This window comes from Equus asinus, chromosome 2 (genome assembly GCF_041296235.1).
Source record: "Equus asinus isolate D_3611 breed Donkey chromosome 2, EquAss-T2T_v2, whole genome shotgun sequence".
In the NCBI taxonomy this organism is placed as follows: Eukaryota; Metazoa; Chordata; class Mammalia; order Perissodactyla; family Equidae; genus Equus; species Equus asinus.
The window spans coordinates 191606572-191627509 of record NC_091791.1 but is presented as its reverse complement, the minus strand read 5'-3'; the positions used below and the strand labels follow the sequence as shown (position 1 = coordinate 191627509).

The window sequence follows — 20938 nt, the reverse complement described above, 5'->3', positions numbered from 1 at the left end:
TTTATATACTACATAAATATAGATATGTAAGTATGCAAAAAAAAGTTCACCTAAGGACGTTTCACTTCCTATTTTTGCTATATATCTCTTCATAGCTTTTATACCCTTCTAAGATGCTTTATGATCTATGATCATTGGGTATGGTATGTTTCTGTTTGTGTAAAGGAAAAGAGATGTAATAAATACATATAAATATGAATACAAGCATATGTATATAGACACATTTATACGCATGTGTGTCCCTAGATGTACACACAGGTACACACATACATGGGTGTGTGAGTGCATAGACAGAATATTTCTCTAAGGCTCCCTCCTAAAACTGGTAACACGTTGGTCTGGATAGGGAGATGAAGAAATAGGGGTCTGGGCTGGAGAAAAACTCACTTTTAAAAATATATTTTATGTATGTATGTTTTACTTTAGAATATATAGTTAAAATATCCATTTTCTGAAGTGGGTATATATATGCACACACACTATTAAACACTGGACTTTAAAAAAGATTGATTAAATCATTAAAGACAATTCTGATCAGCTGGAAAGAACTGGCTGCTGAAGCTCAAGTGTACATATTATTGTGATAGTTAAACAGGCAAAAGATGTATCTTAGACCTTGTCTATGGTAAAATGAATTTTTAAAAGTTTAGAGAAAAAGTATGGTTCTGAAATTGAATAACTCAAGAGAGATGCAGGTCTTTAAATAATAAAATTCTGATGTACAATTACAAATGATTGTGAGAATAATCTGAGGAAGAAAATAGGAGATATCTGGACTAATAGTGTTTTACATGTAGATCATTCCAATGTGGTTAAATTAAAAATACAATGTCTATATTCTGTACTGTTAGAATGTTTCAATCTTCTAAGTATTTTATTTTTTCAAAAAGAAAATATCAGTAGGGGTTATCTGGCCAAGGAGATTATGGTACATTTTTCTTTTTCTTTGTATTTCATTGTGGGAAGGAAGGAAGGAAGGGAGGGAGGGAGGGAGGGAGGAAGGAAGAAAGGAAGGAAGAAACCAAAACCCAGTAAGTTTTATATCAGAGGAAAATGTGTCAAAAAGAAGTATTTAAAAGCTAAATACAAAAGAGTGCTAGGAACCTGTAAGAAGAGTACAAGATTAAGGTAAAAGGTCTTTATAAACACCAGCTTAAAATGGACTTTTAAAGCTGTATTCTTAGCTTTCTTATTGAAAAAGGAGATAATTCCATTGGTTGAGATAGACGGTACCACATTATCTTAAAACTAAGAGGAAACACAACTTCTCAACTGCAGTTTTGTAATATCTCCATCAAGAATAATTTTCAAGACCAGAATAAACATTAAGAACGTCTTGAATATCAAGATAGTTTCACAGATTGTTCAAGTGTAACTAATTACTTCTTGTTTGTCTCTTTTCTCTTTTAAATGAGTTCACTTCTTTAGGCCCAACAGATTATATATCAGAATGTTGAAAATATTTATGGAATTGATCTCAGAACCACTGTAATCTTTAAAAAGTTATGGAGACCAACTAGGAAAGACCTGAGAAGGCTATAGTGGGCAAATGTTAGATTAGCTTTTGAGAGGCACATGGATTTTGGAAACCACACGTCAATGACTGATATAAATTCCAGGAAAACTGTGGAAGCTTGACACTGGACCCTCACAGTCAGGCTCTCAATACAAGACCTTTTCAATCTTATCTAGCACTGTGCTTCTGTGCGTCCTCCACTCTCGTTACACAAGGTTCTTCACCTTCCTCCAGACCTTTCCCAACTCCACTCTTTGCCTCAAACTATTCCTCATTCACTTCCTGTAGAAATCCCATCCTTTAAGGTTTATCTCAAAGGCCCTGAAATGTACCTTAAGCTGGAATTAATTTCTCCTTTGCTCCTCTTGAACTCCACGAGCACATCCATCTGTGAATACCGTACGTTCTGCTTTAGTTGCAGACAGGTCACTGAGTGACAAAAGTTGAAACTGGAAGAAAAGGCTCTTTGAGTTCATCTTGTTTTCCTCACTACATATGCAAGTTTTAGGGGCAGGACTCTAGCCATATCTGGTGTTTTAATCTGACTTGTCCCCTTCCTTCATCATGTAAAAAAGTGCCTAATTTAATGACTGGGAGGGGCACTCCACCAGAATCCTGAAGTAACTTACCTTCCAGAAGTGTTGTATTTCAGTTATAAAATAAGGGTTCACGTGTCAAAGTTTCCTGGATTATTGCACGTTGTGGTACGTTTCATAGTTAAAGCTTTTATTTCAGATCCATATAACGTTCTAGGTTTATCTAGAGGCATTATAAACGACCACGTGGAATTTAGAAATCTTTCAGCAGATTATCAGACGGTATTTGGTTTTCACTAGTTGTTTTGTCACCAATCACCTAGTCAAAGCAACATACGTTGCACATTTACTCGTTTCTCACTTTAAACTCAACCAACTACATGTAAATATCAAACACACTAAGGCTCGCATCATTTTTATGGAATGACGTAGGTGTACTTCTATGAGGAGTGTGTCAATAAAAAAGGAAAAAACTTTGAAAACGGATTCTGTTTGACCAAACAGAAACTCCTACTGTTGACTCCTAATTATTACAGCTGATTTTGTTATTTTGTAAATTTATCCCAGTAGGTGTCAGTGCTGAGTTGAGGCAAAATCCTTTCCCCGAGTGTAAAATTAATTAAAAGGACGTAAAATGTTCCGGCGATGAAAAGATGGTAGGATCACAAGGTCATTTGTTTCTTTTCTGGGGGTTCAAAAATTTCTTCCTGAGGGTACAAAAGAGACGGGGTCTCGCTATGTTGCCCAGGCTGGAGTGCAGTGGCTATTCACAGGCGCGATCCCACTACTGATCAGCACGGGAGTTTTGACCTGCTCCGTTTCCGACCTGGGCCGGTTCACCCCTCCTTAGGCAACCTGGTGGTCCCCCGCTCCCGGGAGGTCACCATATTGATGCCGAACTTAGTGCGGACACCCGATCGGCATAGCGCACGGCAGCCCAGAACTCCTGGGCTCAAGCGATCCTCCAGCCTCAGCCTCCCGAGTAGCTGGGACTACAGGCGCGCGCCACCGCGCCCGGCGCTCGGAGCCGGCGCCGGGGCGCACTAGAGGCTGCGGCGCGTGACGTCACCCGGCCCGGGGCGGGGCGGGGCGGGGCTAGGCACGCCCCGCGAGAGGCGGTCCGGAGGCGGAGGCGCGCTGACGTCATCAGCAGCGCCGGCCTGGAACACTTCCAAGACTTCGCGCCGGTCGCTCCCGCGAACTAGCGTAAGCAAACTGCGCACGCGTCACTTGTCAGCACTGCATTCTGGGTAAAGTGTCCCCGAAGTGTGAAGAGCGCATGCGTGCACCACCTCCTTCCTTTCGCCTCGTTGCCTCCGAGAAAGCAAGATGGGTCACCAGCAGCTCTACTGGAGCCATCCGAGGAAATTCGGCCAGGGTTCTCGGTCTTGGTGAGAAACGGAGTGTGGTTGTAGGGGGAGGGCTGCCCTGGGCTGCGACTCTGCGTGAACTCTACGGGGAGGAGCCCAGGCGGCGCAGGGGGGCGATGGCGCGGTGGCTGCCGCCATCACGGGTCTCCGTGACGTCCGCGGGGTCGGCGGTGCGGGCGCGGATCCTGTGACTCGTGCGGCCGGCAGTAACGCCGTCTTCCCTCACAGCCGCGTCTGCTCGAACCGGCACGGCCTGATCCGGAAGTACGGCCTCAACATGTGCCGCCAGTGCTTCCGCCAGTACGCCAAGGACATCGGCTTCGTGAAGGTGCGCGGGCGGGCGGCGGGGGTCCTGGGCAGAGCCTTCCGGGCCTTCGCGCCCGCCGCTGCAGTGTCGGGCCGCGTGCGTGTGGGACGGTGACTCACTGTTGAGAACCCGTTGAGTTGCGTTTTAGATCTCTAGTCGTCTCTGGACGGTTTCCAGGGATGTGCCTGTGTTGACCACTGCCGTGCAGTTGCTGGGTAGCTGGATGCACGGGAGTGTGCTGCAGTGAGCTGGAGGTTTGGGCCGCGTAGACCTTGTCAGGGCGCGGACGGAAGTCTGCCCTGGTCGTCTGACTTCAGTCAAGTCTCTGGAAGCTCATCTTCTGCTTCTGAAAAATAAGTGCCAGTGCTGTTGCAGGAATTAGCTAGTTAGCGTGTAGGAAGCTTTCTGGGCTCTTAAAAATCACTTGAATGCCCAAGTGTTTTTAAGGTGAGATGGAATTCTTATTGGCTCTTTCAGATAGAGTAACTAGTTTTCTAAGTAATAAGTATTTAGGGTATTGAGTAGAACCTACTTGTTAGAAAATGGATGTCTTAGTGTTAAGGTATTGTAGTGGATAGAAATTGTTAATGTGAGACCTCTGGCAGAGACAGAGTATCTTAAGGTTAGACTTTTAGCTTTGACCAGATTCTTTACGACTGTATGCTTGGTGTTAGAACGTGGAAGTTCAGTAACTCAGTGGGAGGTAGCATGTCACAGAGGAGAGAATGGACTCAGGCCTTCGGGCAGCTGTGTGTCCCCAGTTTCTCAGAGGTTAAGATCAAATGACAGTTTATCAATGACTTCTGGAATAGTGTCTGGCACACATTGAGTACCAAAATATTAGCTATGTGATTAGTTACCTACTTATTAACCATCGCGAGCTTTTGGTAAAGATCATTTTCTGTAGTAGTGTTTTTGGAATGGGAATTACTTCGTGGAAGAAGCGAGAATACCAATGCCAAAGTTCACAGACTGAAATATAATGGTTGTGGTGTGTGCAGCAGCTTGTAGTAGGCATTCAGTAAATATTTAGCTAGTTTGGGTAGGTCAGATTTCCAGTTTACACCTCATTCTACAATGAACCAGTTTTTGTGAGAATAAAACAGATATTTAAAGCCTTTAGAATTAATTCGTTTTTTTTTTTTTTCCAGTTGGACTGAGTGACCTTCCACGAATGGGTTATCCAAGACATCTACCGACGACAGAAATGATGCTACTTATTTGTACATAAAATAAAAAAATACTTCAATTATGGGTGTTTTAACGTCAATGGAATAGTCAATTGATTATGGAAATCCTTTTAAAATTTACTATTTCTCAGTGGATTTATCTTCAAATATGTGGCTTATGTTTTCTCAGGTAAAAGTATTCATGCTAAACTCTGAGTATGACAGTTTTGTTATTACACTGTAAAAAAACACTTTTTATGTGAAGTGCCTGCTATATGTAGGAGCATCCAGCATTGTAACCTAAGACAGACTGTCTCGTGAGCCCTTGACTCACTGCAGTGAGCCGGGCGCTGGGAGTAAAGCTGTTGAGAAATGCCTTTGAGAAAGAAGGTTATCATTAAAACCGCTCTGGGCATTTGCCCAGAGGTGGCAGTCCTGCCTTTTGGGGAAATTCACAGATGAAAGCTTGTAAGTTTTTCAAATATTTGTGTGTGTGGAAGGGAACAGTGGTTAAAAGTTCACTGGGTCGTGTAAACAAAATAGGTTTTAGTGGAGTGAGCATGATAGCCGGGAAGCAAGTCTTTTGGAACAGTTTAGGCAGGTGATCTTGGCCTGACCAGGATAGAGGGAGGGGTTGAGGTAGTTGGAAAGAATGGTGGGGACAGTGTCATCTGATGGGAGGGAAAGGATGACCAGAAGCTGGAGCAGAGAAAACATCTTTACTGATTGTGGTTATTTATCTGCAGTGTTTTTAAAAATGTGACTGAGCACTTAACTAGTGTGCTTTCTGGGGGCTTAGAAGGAACTTAGGAGTTAGGGACACTGAAGTGTAAGTTTCATGAGCTTGGGTAAGTCTTCCTGCTGTTAACCTGAGTCCAGGAGTGTGTGATGATAACTGCAGTTGCTGCTGGGAAAGTGTCTTTAGAGGAGAGCCAGGTTTCAAACAGGATAAGGAGGTAGAAGGAAGATTGGGAGAAGAGACTGAGGCTGTAGGAAGGGTTTTGGTAATGGGATGGAGCTGACGTTGCAGGTGGTGAGGTTGGGTAAGAAGGTGTGTCTGCTGAGCAACTGTGAAAGTTTGAGATAAAAGAGAAAGGCTTACACAGCTGTTGATTTAGGTAGATGAGGTGGTGAGATGTGTGTGATTCGGTTATGAGAGTCTTGGCTGAGCTAGACTCTGGTCTAGTGGGATGGCCCCATGTAAACGCTCCTGTAAGAAGTGGTCATTGGCTGGGGGAGCACTTCCCCAGCCAGTCCTGGCCCTCTGTGTGGTGCAGTGGGTGTGAGGGCTTCGCGGATAGGAGGGAGGAGGTATGGCTTCCCTGTTGGGGGCTGAATGACTTACTGCTAGAGTCTGTTTTAAGATGTATGTGCCAGACACCATGCTAAGCACCCTACTTTTTAAAGTCTCAGAAGACTTTTCCATAGATATGCTCATTACATAGCTGAGGAGACAGACTTAGATTAATTTCCGTGAGGTCTCCCCAAGTTGGAAAGGGTCAAAACTGGGTGGGAACTTGAGTCTGTCTGACGTCAAATTACATGAAGGCAGGAAGTGTTATTTTCATGTTTATCATAGCACATAGCATGATTCCTTGTATATTAATAGTAGGTCCTCGATTGTTAAGCTGAATTAAGTTCACTAGTAAAAGCTCAATAGTGTTGATGGCAAAATATGATAGATCTTTTAAGAGAGATCCAAGCCACTGTTAGAGTATGGAGGATAGATTCTTAGCTTTGCGTTCCTTGGCTTGTTAAATTGGGGTTGAGTGGACCTGTCAAAGGACCTGTTAAGGATTTTATTTAACTCACTAATGAAGCCAGTAAGATGTTTGAACCCATTCAAAGCAGAATTCAAAGCATCACACTTAATAGGTGAATCAAGGATGTTGAGATGAATTGACAAGTGTAAAACTGGCATTTTCTGGGGGAGAGTGAAGTCAGTTACCCGCCGGACAGAATTTGCATGTCTGGACAAGTATTTACGTACAATAGCTCACACATGGGCTCAGCCCAGGATTGTGCAAACAAAGCTTTAATTTCCATGTGACAAGAGATTTTCGTGTAATTGGAGTATATGGGGGTAGCTATTCTGGTTCAAAATGCATTTGGCTTGAACTAAAGCCTGACTTACAGTCTGTCAAACACGTTCTACATCTTTAACTGTTAGAGTAAAGAGGGCATTAAACATCATCTCAGAGTGAAAGAATGCACTTTTCTTTTTTTTTTTTTTTTTGCTGAGGAAGATTAGCTGTGACCTAATGTGTGCACCAGTCTTGCTCCACTTTACATGTGGGTTGCTGCCACACCATGGATAACAAGTCCTGTAGGTCTGTGCCCAGGATGTGAACCAGGGCTGCTGAATTGAAGCATGCTGAATTCAACCACCCCACGAGGCCTGGGACTGAAGAATTGCACTCTTTAAGATAAGAATGCATACTTTCCCTCCTACACTGACCAGTATCAGTAATGCCTGTACTAGTACTCCTGAAGGTAAATTATTTTTCTTTTGAGGAAGATTAGCCCTGAGCTAACTGCAGCCAATCCTCCTCTTTTTGCTGAGGAAGACTGGCCCTGAGCTAACATCTGTGCCCATCTTCCTCTACTTTATATGTGGGATGCCTACCACAGCATGACGTGCCAAGCGGTGCCATGTCCGACCCCAGCATCCCAATTGGCAAACCTCGGGCCACCAAACCGGAAGGTCCAAACTTAACTGCTGCCCCACCAGGCTGGTCCTTGAAGACAAATTCTTTTTCCCAACATCAGGGTCATGCTGACTTAATTTGCAACTGAATACATCATCGAAACTTTGATGACTGTGTTCTGGATGTGTTTAATGTATGTTCTGTGTTCTAAAAAGGTATAAAACTATTGAAAGCAGTGTTTCTGAATGCTTTGTTCCTTTGTGGAAACTGCCCTCTGGGGTTATGATCCTTGCTCTGGCTCAAGTAAAACTCACCTTATCTCTCTTCTGTAGAATGCTTATTGGTTACTTTGTGTCAACACGTGAAAGACACCTAGTAATCTTTTGGTCCATTTTGAAGCCTTTCACAATTTTTCTCAGACTTTTAGGCTTTTACCTATAATTGGTAAAATTTTTGAGTGCATGCTATATGCTGGGCAATGTTCTTAGTGTTTTAGTTGAGTTAGCTCTCATACAACAACTCTGTGAGGTATAATCCCCATTTTGATACCTGCTCAGCACAAGGTTGACATGAGGGAAGCCATATTGTAGAGAAGGAACCATATTGTAGGGCCAGTCTTGTGGCACAATGGTTAAGTGCATGTTCTGCTTTGGTGGCCTGGGGCTCCCTGTTTGGGATCCCAGGTGTGGACATGGTGCTGCTTGGCAAGCCATGCTTGGTAGTCCACCCACATATAAAGTAGAGGAAGATGGGCATGGATGTTAGCTCAGGGCCGGTCTTCCTCAGCAAAAACAAAGAAACAAACAAAAAAAACACACACCATATTGGAACTTTGAGTGACTTGTGATTAACTCACCCAGACATGCTCTGTAGATTTTATGGCCCCTCCCAGCTGCTGTAAGTTGATAACTTCATTCTTTTGAGTTCCTTATGTGGGGGAGGAGGACATTTCTTATGCCCACTCTAGGTCCTTCTGGCTGGACTACAAATTAAGTTCACATGTGACAGACTAGCAGGAGAATATTAAGCAAAGCTTTGTAACATTGTATATGTGGAAGAGACTCAGGAAAACTGAGCAACTCACCAAAATGGCAGAGGTTCTCATCTTAAATATCATCTTCAACTACAAAGGAGGATGTTGGAGGTGGGGGGAGCCAGTTATGGGAGATTACCAGAAAAGCACAGTAAACAAGAGTAAGGTGATTATGCAGATTTAAGTCCTTGCCTTGCACATTGATAAGAGTTTCTAGAGATGAGGTCATCCCCCCTTCTTCCTGGGAGACAGAGAGGGAGGCACCTTTACAGATGGAGATTTCCCTTACAAATATGTTTCTTAACAAAGGGTAACTTCTACTTTTCAGAGGTTCTCTCATGTCTGCAGTTTTTAAAAGTTACCAGCCTACAATAATCCTCATGCCAAGAAGACATATCTTGGGGTGGCCAATTCCAATCCTCCACACTTAGAATGTGGTGACTCCTGGAGCAGGGAGTCTGTGCTGATAGCCATTATCAATGAGAACTGAAATGTCAGGGAATAGGGCATTCCTCCGTTCTCTGATGCATATCCAGTAAAACAAGACTATCAGGAACTAAGACCAGATGGCTCCTCCCTCTGGAGACCAGCCCCCTGTATAACTGGCCTGTAGTCTGTTCTGTAAGATGGCTCTTCTGGGCATTAGTCAGTCATCTTCCCCATTGCCAGCAGGCCATAATACAACCCTTTCTCTCCTACCAACTTGCCTCTTCACTATTGGCATGTCCTGTGGTGGGCAGATGGCTGCTCCTTGGGAGGTAACAATTTTACAAATGAGGCAACTGAGGCATAGAGAATTAGTAACTTTCCCAAGATGGCCCAGTCAGGAAGTGAGACTCAAAGCAGGCGATGTGTCTCGAGAACTGCTCTTACCACTAAACTGTGTCTACGCAAAATAACCAGTAACTATTCTATAGGTAAGGGAAAAAAGATGAGTTTACTTGAGTCAGAGTGAGGATTATAACCCGGGAAGGCCTTTTCCAGAAAGGAATCATTCTGCGTAAGCATGGTTTTCAGTACAGTCTTACATCTTTTTAGGACAAAGAACATACATTAAACACACCCAGGATACGTTTTCATCAAAGTCTCAAAGAGAGATTTAGTTGCAAGTTAGCAGATCAACATGACCCTGATGTTGGGAAAGGGACTAATCTGGGTGTTACTGATAGGGCGTAGGAGGGGCAGTCTGCATTCTTATCTTGAGGGAGAGCATTCTTTACGTTGATGGTTAAGCAGATGGACAAGGTGTGTTTGACAGGCCATAAGTCAGGCTTTAGTTCAAGCTGAATTGGTTTTGAACCCGAATAGTTACCCCATATACCTCAATATGTGAAAACCTCTTGATAGCTGTAAATGTCCAACAATTAGGGAAAGGTTTGGTAAATACTGGTAGACTACAAAATAGCCTACAGAAGTAATTTTCAATAAAAAGTGGAAAATTGTATATGTGGTACGATTTCACTATGTTAAAAAAATACACAAAGAAACCAGAAGGCAACCTGCCAGTATGTTAGCAGTGACTGCCTTTGGCTGATAGGGTTACCAGAGATCTGATTGGGAAGCAGTCGGGTTAAGATTTCCTTGGGGCGGGGTTCCCAGTGATGGTATGTGGTGCTCAGGTACCTGGACTGCTCATTAGGCTTCTCCTCCCCAAACGGCTCCTTCTATTTTGAGATTGCTCTGAAAACAAGTTCTTTCTTAGTGTGTCTACGATTTCCTTCCTCTGATTTCCGCCCCCTGATGGCAAGTCCACGTGGTCCTGTACAAAACTAATTATTTTCTGCAAGAAAAAAGGTTAAATGTTTAGGCACGAGAGCTCTCATGTTCTCTCAGAATCTTCTAGTTTCAGGCTAACCATTCCTGATTATTCAACTGTTCTCACAGGACATGCTTTAGAGCCTTCTTTGGTGTTGTCTGAAATAATTCCACTCCGTCTAGATCCTGGCGGTGTCCCACACAGCACGTTTCACAGGGCAGGCCTACAGTGAAAGCTTGTCGCGTGGACAAGTGAGCGGATTTGGTGATGTCTTTAATGTGGTTGGGCGTCAATGATGCTTCTCTTTTCATGGGCCATCTTCTACTGTTACAGAAAGACCAGAGGCCGGGGCCTTGGGCAGCTCTCCATACGGCTGATGCCTCCAACAGTTTTACAGCTGCCTGCTTGGCATAACCTCTGCCTAGGACGTAGTTCTTGTTGAGAACTGTGTGTGATAATCGGTGCCTTGGTGAGTTGGGCTTTTGGGTAGGCAGAGGTATGATTAAGGAGGGTCTAACAGGGTGTTTGGGTTTCCTCAATATCCACCAAAATTGAAAAAGGAAATAGGAAGAGAAGGCTGAGCTACCAGATGTTTCTCAAGGGTTAATCTAGAAAATTAAAGGCTGTTTGTTGGTATCGCTGAAGGTATGTGTGTGTAGGAATCACAGCTGTATGGGGGCCAAAGATTTGACTGGATTATGATCCGTACTAGTCTCCTCTATCTTTCAGAGCTTTGAAAGAATTGAGATTGGAAGTGACACGCTTAATCTAGGTGGGCTAATTATCATTTAAAGAAGCTGGCGCTGACTTTGTTTACTGAAAATCCTTTTGTTAATTTCAGTCTCTTATGTGTGCCAGTGGTGCCCGCTCCCTTGAGCTGATCCGGACTGGACCTTCTGACTCCTGTAAACAAACGCTGGGCTCCTGACGTGTGGAACCATGACGGCCTCCCTGTCCCCCTGCCCCCACCTTCTTGCTGTTCCTATCAGTCATCTTATCCCCAGACGCCATTCCATCTGCTTAGACTGTGTAGTTTGAGAACCGCTGATCTTAGGGCAAGGACTAAAATGTCTCTGGCTCTGGAAGTGCCTGGTGTGGACCTCACATGGGCCCCATCCCAAAAGTCCAAAGGGTACCTTTCAGGAAGCTGTGCTCTGGGCCCAAAAGACCAACATTCACTACACCTTTGGATATATAACACTGGTTGCTCTCCTGGACTCCTTTCCCCAGACCCTCCCACTTCTCTGTGGGTGGCTCCTTCTGACCACTGCTTTTGATGTCTTTGGTCAGCTCACTTGGTCAGCCCAGCAGGCTGCCACTCAGCTGTTTCATTGTAAAACCTTTATTAATTCAGATAACCTGCTGTTCTTAATGCAACAGCAGTAATGAATAAGAAAGGAGTGAGTTTCCATTGACAGAGACTGTGGCTGGAGTTGCTGAGGTCTGGAAGGAAGGGAGGAGAGTGACGTATCTGCAGAGGTGGGGAGGAGAGAGCTGGTTTGAGAGAACAACCACGCCCTCTTTCTGCCAGTCTGTTGCAGGGGTTCTGGGGCCAGTAGTGCGGGGTCCCACTGATCTCTCTGACCACAGGTCAGGGCAGGTCTGCTTTCAGGAGCTGACTGGGTCACTTCTTACCGGGTAGGATCGCTGTAGGTGTGTTTATGGCTTCAGATGTCACAGCAGTGAAAGAAAAGAACAGCTTTATTAATTCAGCTGTAAGAGAGGGCTGGCCTGGTGGCGAAGTGGTTAAGTTTGTGGGCTCCGCTTTGGCTGCCTGGGGTTGAGGGCTTGGATCCCAGGTGTGGACCTACACACCACTCATCAAGCCGTGCTGAGGTGGCATCCCACATACAAAAAAAAAATAGAGGAAGATTGGCACAGATGTTAGCTCAGAGCCAGTATTCCTTACCAAATAAATAAATAAATAAATAAATAAACTTGTAAGAGTGTAAATACCAGTGGCTTCATGCACATTATACAATCCAGCAGTGATAGTGCTGATTGTCTAAACAGCTCCTCTGTGTAGACTAGCTGAGCCTCCATCACCAAACGTCCAGCATTAACAGCAGGAGCTAGAAAAATCAATAAGCCTTTACCCAGGGAACCAAAGATGTGTAGGTTACTGAAATTCTTAACAGTTGCCCGTAAAGAATAATGCCTCATTATATTAATGCTAATGGAGGTTTTGTTTTATTTCCTGAATAATAAAAAAATTACATATTTAAGGACTAGTTGACAGAATGATAAACATTCATGGCAGCACAGACATCAAGAAAAGCACAAAATAAGAAGAAATAGAACCTGGTTCTCAGCAATCTGCTTGGTTGAATTTCATAGATGGAGTCTGGTTTACCTGGCGTTCTCTCTTCAGTAGCGACAGATCCCACTTTATGCTGGCACTTGTGCCTCTGTCTTCCAATGATGCTAATGGACTCCTGTCACCATTTGTGAAGATGATGTGTGCACATCTAGCACAGATGTCGTATTCAGTCCGTCACAGCAGGAAAGGCTTTGTGAATACAAGTTCACATTTGAAACTTTTTTGGAGAGTTTTTGGGGCAGCTAATCTCCTTAAACACAGTTTCCTTTAAAGTTTAAAGATCCTTTAAAGATCATCTCCGTGATTAGAAGACTTCATTATCTGATTCCTGAGTATTCTAGCTTCTTTGTTACCTAGGGAGCAGATCATGGAGATGACTGTTCCTCATTGGAGTCCTTCATTATAGGTTTTCTAAATAACCTTTTCCCTTGTTAATGACTTTAATTTGTTCCTGAAAACCCTTCTACTAAGTTAAAAGCTATTAAATGAAAAAAATTCCGTTAATTTTATTGGAAAAAATGATGTGTTCCATTGCACCACAAGATACTCAAGTAATTTTCACAAATAGAAAAATATACCAATTAAAAAATGGAAAAAAAGCTTATAAAAGTAATAAACAATTTGAAAGTATTCTGACACCAACTGGCGTACTGAAATTCAGTTCTGGCACAGACCCCACGAGTTAGAAGGCACGGTCCAGAAGGAGGCCACCCTCACTTCAGTGCTAGCCCACTTTGGGAGCCTTGGGGCCTCCTGCAGGATAACATTGACTTCCTACCTCTCTCAATGCAATGCCATGTGGGGAAACGAGACAATGTCTGTAAAATTTCTTGAGAGAACTTGTTCGTTAAGTGCATAGTGTCTGCCTTGTTATAACTACACAGGACGCTGGGTTTTGAGGCCTTACCTAAGCCTAATGCACCATGTGGGTACCTGAATCAAGAGAAGAATCCTTAGGCCTGTCCGGAATGAGTAGGTAAGATAATTCCTCTGCTTTGGGGCAAGACTGAAGCTACAGCCTCCTGGAAGATGAGGGAGAGGTGGAGATGGAGAGAGGTGGAGACAGGAGGTGTATTCCTGAGGCTTGTTTCTTGAGAGCCTGTAAAGCAGGCTAGATCAGCATCTGATCCAGCTGTGGCATCCTGCAGGCCAGAAGCCCTCAAAATCTCTCTCTGCTTGGTATTGGAGGTTCAACTTCTCTTTCTTTGATCTATATTTACATGAAGAATAGCTGGTTCACACTGTCACCTAATGACCCCAAATCCCAAAATAATCCTTACTCTTCTAGTGAAAAATTCCTATTCTTTCGGTTAAATACACTAAATTGGAAAATTGGAATGGAATGTGTGTCAGTGGAATGTGGGTCATTCTGGAAGACATTAACCTCATCTTTAAAATCAGCATGATGATTCTATCTATCTCATTGAAGTGTTGCAAGTAGCAAATGGGTAACGCGTAAATGTGCACAGATGGTTGACTGTGGATGGTTTTGGATGGTGCAGTGCCTTGAAGGCTGGGGACTTGATGCAACTCATCCTCCAGGCATCTGAGGACCCAACAGGCAGCTGGACACACTGGGAGCACACATCTCACTTTTGTTGGTCTGTCAAGTAGTCCCCCAGAGTTGGACTGACTGTGGCTCCGGGGGTGTGAAGAGTATATGGGCACATGGGCACTCCTGTTCCAGGGAGGACAATCTCAGAGCACCAGAATGAGGGTTTTGGACAGTGGAAAGTGTTACCCTTTTTCTGGGGACCAGCGTTCTATTTTCATTGCTGCTGTCCCCGCTCCAGTGGTCCTGGCACCATCCTGGCTCCTGGTCCAGGAGTGTTAGGCCTGCAGAGAGACCATGCAGCAGTTCTTAGACTAAGACACCGGGATGACTGACTGCTGTCTCAGGATGGCACACTGAGGAGAAGCAAGCGTGAAAAAAACCAAGCTGTCAAGGGGTCAGTCAGAGTTCGAAACATTGTTTACGGAGAGAACTGTTGACAAGAATATTTTTGTGTGTGTGTGTTTGTCATGTATTACCTTTTGTTGATATTTATCCTTCCAATTTAGTCTAAACTTCTTTTTTAAAAATATTCAGATAAAATTGACATGTAATATTGTGTAAGTTTAAGGTGTACAGCATGTTGCTTTGATACATTTACGTATTGCAATATGTGTACCAGCGTGGTGTTAGCCACCACCTCCAGCACTTCACACAATTATCATTTCATTCTGTGGTGAGGACATTTAAGAGCTAGTCTCTTAGCAACTTTGCAGTATATAATACTGTATTGTGGACTGTAATTACAAGGCTGTGCCTTAGATCCCCAAACTTACTCATCTTCTAACTGGAAGTTTGTCCGCTTTGACCAACATCACCCCAGTTACTTCAGCCCTTTGGCCCTGGTAACCATCATGCTGCTCTCTGTTTCTGCAAGTTTCTTTTTAAAAAAATTTACCCATATAAGTGATATCATACAGTGATTGACTTTCTCTCTCTCTGACTTATCTTACTTAGCGTAACACCCTCAAAGTCCATCCATGATGGACTCTGTAATATTGCATTTCACATCTTTTTTTTCTTTTTTTGAGGAAGATTAGCCCTGAGCTAACATCCATGCCCATTTTCCTCTACTTTTTTTATATATGGGATGCCTACCACAGCATGGCTTGTCAAGCGGTGCCGTGTCCACACCCGGGATCCAAACCAGTGAACCCTGGGCCGCTGAAGCGGAACGTGCGCACTTAACTGTTGCGCCACAAGGCCAGCCCCCATATCTTCTTTATCTACTTATATGTTGACAGACCATAAGATTGTTTCCATATTTTGACTATTGTGATTAACCCTGCAAAACATGGGAGTGCAGATATCTTTTCAAGATCCCGTTTTCATTTCCTTTGGATAAATACCCAGAAGTGGGGTAGTCGGATCATCTGATAGTTCTATTTTTAATTTTCCAGGAGTCTGTATACTGTCTTCCATGGTGGCTGAACCTTTTACATTCCCACCAACAGTGCACAAGGGTTCCCTTTTCTCCGCATCCTATTCTCCCTTTTCTTTTTGTTGATGATTTCCTTTGCTATGCAGAAGCTTTTTAGTTTGAAGTCTCTTCAGAAATTGATAAATAATAATGTACACCCCAAATTACATAATACTATAAACCATTATGATCGCAACAAAACTACTGGAGAAAAAGAATAATAAAAAAAAAATCATTGCCAAGACTAATTCAAGGAATTTTCCCCATATTTTCTTCTAGGAATTTTATGGTTTCAAGTCTTTAAGTCTTTAATTCATTTTGAGTCAATTTTTATGAGTGGTGTAAGATAGAGGTGCAATTTCGTTTTTCTGCATGTTATCCAGTTTTCCCAGCACCATTTATTGAAGAGACTGTCCTTCCTCCATTGAGTATTCTTGGCTCCTTTGTCAAATATTACTTGACTGTATATGTGGGAGTTTATTTCTAGGCTCTTGATTCTCTCCTGTTGATCTATATGTCCACTTTTATGCCAGTACTATACTGTTTTAATTACTATAGCTTTGTAATATTGTTTGAAAGTGGAGAATATGATGCCTCCAGCTTTGTTCTTTTTTAAGATTGCTTTGGCTTTTTGGGGTCTTTTGTGGTTCCATACAAATTTTAGGATTGTTTGTTCTATTTCTGTGAAAAATGCCCTTGGACTTCTGATAGGGATTGTGTTGAATCTATAGATCACTTTGGGTGTTATTGATATTTTAACAATATTAATTCTTCCAATCCATGAGCATGGAATATCCTTCCATTTATTTGTGTCTTTTTCAGTTTCTTTCATCAGTGTCTTATAGATTTCAGTGTACAATCTTTTCCCTCCTTGGTTTAATTTATACTTAAGTATTTTGTTTTATTGAAGCTATTGTAAATGAGATTTTCTTTTCTTTTTTTTTGAGGACGACTAGCCCTGAGCTGACATCTGCCAATCCTCCCCTTTTTGCTGAGTAAGACTGGCCCTGAGCTAACATCTGTGCCCATCTTCCTCTACTTTATATGTGGGATGCCTACCACAGCATGGCATGCCAAGCGGTGCCATGTCCGCGCCCAGGATTCGAACTGGTGAACCCCGGGCCGCGGAAGCGGAACGTGCGCACTTAACCGTTGCGCTACCGGGCTCACCCCGAGATTGTTTTCTTAATTATTTTTCAGATAGTTCATTTTTAGTGTATAGAAACAACTCATTTTTGTAGGTTGATTTTGTGTCCTGCAACTTTGCCAAATTCATTTCTTAGTTCTAACAGTCTTTTTGTGGAGTCTAGGGTTTTCTATATATAATATCCTGTCACCTGTAAACAGAGACAATTTTCCTGCTTCCTTTCTGATTTGGATGTCTTTTCTTTCTTTCTTCCTTTCTTTCTTTCTTTTCTTTCTTTCACCTAATTGCTCTGCCTAGGACTTCCAGCACTGTGTTGAATAGAAGTGGGGAGAGTGCACACGCTTGTCTTGTTCCTGATCCTAGAGAAAAGCTTTCAGCTTTTCACTACTGTGACGCTGCGAGCTTGTCATATATGGCCTTTATTATGTTGAGGTATGTTCTTCTGTATCTAACTTGTTGAGAATTTTTTCATGAAAGGATGTTGAATTTTGTCAAATGCTTTTTCTGCCTCTACTGAGATGATCGTATAATTTTTATCCTTCATTTTGTTAGTGTGGTGATTGGTTTGCATATATGGAAACATCCTTACATCCCTAGAATAAATCCCATTTGATCACAGTGTATGACCTTTTTAATGTGCTATTGGATTTCATTTGCCAGTATGTTGTTGAGGATTTTTTTTTAATGTTTTTTGGTGAGGAAGATTGGCCCTGAGTTAACATCTGTTGCAAATCTTCCTCTTTTTTTTCCTCCTCAAAACCCCAGTACATAGTCATATATCCTGGTGTAAGTCCTAGTTTTTCTGTGTGGGATGCTGCTACAGCATTGCTTGATGAATGATGTGTAGGTCAATGCCCAGGATTGGAACTGGTGAACCCCAGGCCACCAAAGTGGAGTGTGTGAACTTAATTACTATGCCACTGGGCTGGCCCCCAGGATTTTTGCTTCTATGTTTAACAGGGATAGTGGCCTGTAATTTTATTTTCTTGTAGCGTCCTTATTTAACTTTGGTATGAGAGTAATGCCGGCTTCATAAAATGTGTTTGGAAGTGTCCCCTCTTCTTCAATTTTTTGAAAGAGTTTGAGAAAGATTGGCATTAATCTTCTTTAAATCTTTAGTAGAAATCACCCATGAAGCCATCTGCTCCTGGGCTTTTCTTTGTTGGGAGATTTTTGATTACTGCTTCAATCTCTTTGCTCATTGCTGGTCTGTTCAGATTTTCCATTTCTTCGTGAATCTGTTTGGATGGCTTAAATGTTTCTAGGAATTTATCCATTTCTTCTAGGGTATCAGTTTGGTGGTGTATAATTATTCGTAGTAGTCTCTTGTCATCCTTTGTATTTCTGTAGTATCAGTTGTAATGTCTCCTCTTTGATTTCTGATTTTATTTATTTGAGTCTTCTCTCTTTTTTTCCTAGTCTAGTGAAAGATTTGTCAATGTTGTTTATCTTTTTGAAAGACCAGCTCTTAGTTTTGTTGATCTTTATATTGTTTTTCTGGTCTCTATTTTATTCATTTCTACTCTGATCTTTTTAATTTTCTTCCTTCTACTACCTTTGGGCTTAGTTTGTTCTTCTTTTCTAGTTCATTGAGGTATAAAGTTACGTTGTTTGAGATTTTTCTCTTTTCTTGATGTAGATGTTTATCACTAATAACTTCTCCTTAGAACTGCTTTTGCAGCATCCTGTAGGTTTTGGTATGTTATGTTTTTGTTTGTTTCAAGATATTTTTTTGATTTCTTCTTTGACCCAGTGTTTTTCAGGAGTATGTTTAATTTCCATATAGTTGTCAATTTTCCAGCTTTCCTCCTGTTATTGATTTCTAGTTTCATACCATTGTGGTTGGAAAACATGCTTGATAGTCAATCTTCTTAAATTTGTTAAGACTTGTTTTGCAGCCTAACGTATGATCTATCCTGGAGAATGTTCCTTGTGTATTCTGCTGTTGAATGGGATGTTTTGTGTATATCTGTTAGGTTCACTTGGTCTAAAGTGTGGTTCAAGTCCAGTGTTTCCTTGTTGATTTTCTTTCTGGATGATCTATCCATTTTTGATAGTGGGGTATAGAAGTCCCCTATTATTATCGTGTTGTTGTCTATTTCTCCCTTCAGACCTGTTAGTATTTGTTTAATTGTATTTCAGTGCTCTGATGTTGGGTACATATATATTTAAGATTGTTATATCTTCTTGATGAACTGACCCTTTTACCATTATATAATGACCTGTGCATCTCTCTCTCTTTTTTTCTTTTTTTTGAGGAAGATTAACCCTGAGCTGACAGCTGCCACCAATCCTCCCCTTTTTGCTGAGGAAGATTGTCCCTGAGCTAACATCTGTGCCAATCTTCCTCTATTTTGTATGTGGGATGCCTGCCACAGCGTGACTTGATGAGTGGTGGGTACATCTGCACCTGGGGTCTGAACCAGCAAACCCTGGGCTGCCAAAGCGGAACATGCAAACTTGACTGCTGTGCCACTAGGCTGGCCCCTCTCTCTCTCTGTTTAGTTAGAAAATGAGTTTATTAAAATATAAGGCAGAGAATCTGAATCTACAGACAGGAAAATGTCTCACATCACTGTGGGGGATGGGGGCTTCTTTAGTGAGAATACCCCTGCCACCACAGATGCTCAGAACTAGATGTTGGAAATTCCACTGCTGCCACCCCCAAAGAACCCCAGTGATGATGGGGTGGAGGATGCAGTAAGGATGAGGGTTAGGATTAGAGAGTCCTGGCTTCAAACCTCTAGTCCTATAATCAATCCAGTGAAGAGATGATGTGCTCATGCATTCACTCATTTATTTCACAAATATTTATGGATTGTCTCCTTTGTGCCAGACCTGTGCTAAGTGCTAGGGAGAAAGTGATGAAAAAAGCATAGGCACACAGTTCTTGCTCTCATGATGCTTAGACTCTACTGGATAAGACAGAGCTAAAACAAGCAGACCCATGGGGAGAAGGACAGAGCAGGGTTCTGCTGAGGATGGTGGGGTTGAGCAGAGGAGGAGGCTGAACTCTTTCAGAAGGCAGCCACAGCCCAGCCCTATGTGGGACCTCCTTGGATTTTGGCATCTCAGGGGAGCACAGTGCCAGGCTCTCCCAGGCTTGGGTCTTGGTTCTTTCCCACCACACATCCTGGTGCATTTCTCTAGGAGGTGGTTCTCCTTCCCTCTACAGGTGCCGTACCCAGAGGTCTCACAGAGCCTGGAGCTAGTTTTAAGGATGAACCTGGTTCTCAGGGCCCTGCAGGGTCCTGGAAGGGAGGTTCTAGGCAGAAGGCAGATGCTGGGGCTTGGGAAGGGGTGCTGGCTTCATTCTACTGGGTGCCTGTTGGTTCACACATAGTCCAGCTTATGCATCAACCAGTGTTCACGTCCTCTCGATGACCTCCTCCAACAGTGCTGGCCAGCGGGGTGCCTAGGAGGACAAGAGGAGCTGCCAAGAAAGAGCCAGCTCATCTTCATGGTCCTGAGGGAGGACTCCTGTGGGAAGCTGGGGGCTGGCAGAGCTCTCCACAACCCCAAAGAATCTTTGTCTCTTGTTACCATTTTTGGCTTAAAGTTAATTTTCTCTGATATTTGTACAGCTATCTGCTCTCTTTTGGTTTCCTTTGGTATGTAATATCTTTTTCCATCCCTTCACTTTGAGCCTATGTGTGTCCTTAAAGCTGAAGTGAAATCTCTTGTAGGCAGCATCTAGTTGGGTCTTGTTTTTTGGTCTATTTAGCCAACCTGTGTCTTTTTGATTAGAGAATTTAATTCAGTTACATTTAGAGTAATTACTGATAAATGAGAACTTACTAATGCCATCTCAGTGGTTTTCTGGCTGTCTTGTGGTTCCTTTGTTCCTGTCATCCTCTCTTGCTGCCTTCCTTTGTGAAGTGATGATTTTCGCTAGTAGAATTCTTTAATTCCCTGCTCTTTATCTTCTGTGAATCTACTGTAAGCTTTTGCTTTGTAGTTACCATGAGTCTTACATAAAAAATCTTATAGGGGCTGGCCCAGTGGCACAGCAGTTAAGTTCGCATGTTCTGCTTCGGTGGCCTGGGGTTCACCTGTTTGGATCCCGGGTGCAGACACGGCACTGTGTGGCAAGCCATGTGGTGGCAGGCATCCCACATAAAAAGTAGAGGAAGATGGGCATGGATGTTAGCTCAGGGCCAGTCT

General features: G+C 42.9%; 1 protein-coding gene across 1 annotated transcript; it reads left to right on the top strand.

Moving 5' to 3' along the window:
• Nucleotides 1-3209: 3209 nt before the first annotated feature.
• Nucleotides 3210-4981, top strand: RPS29 (ribosomal protein S29). The gene is made up of 3 exons (XM_014854733.3): nt 3210-3443; nt 3651-3750; nt 4881-4981. The coding sequence occupies exons 1-3, from the start codon at nt 3382-3384 to the stop codon at nt 4887-4889; spliced, it is 171 nt and encodes a 56-aa protein (XP_014710219.1). The 5' UTR covers nt 3210-3381; the 3' UTR covers nt 4890-4981.
• Nucleotides 4982-20938: the final 15957 nt, after the last annotated feature.

What these genes read in the sequence shown, in the direction of transcription:
- RPS29 (XM_014854733.3), top strand. Translation starts at nt 3,382, where the DNA reads ATGGGTCACCAGCAGCTCTACTGGAGCCATCCGAGGAAATTCGGCCAG. An exon ending in GGCCAGGGTTCTCGGTCTTG is followed by an intron (nt 3,444 to 3,650) that starts GTGAGAAACGGA and finishes CTTCCCTCACAG; the next exon opens with CCGCGTCTGCTCGAACCGGC.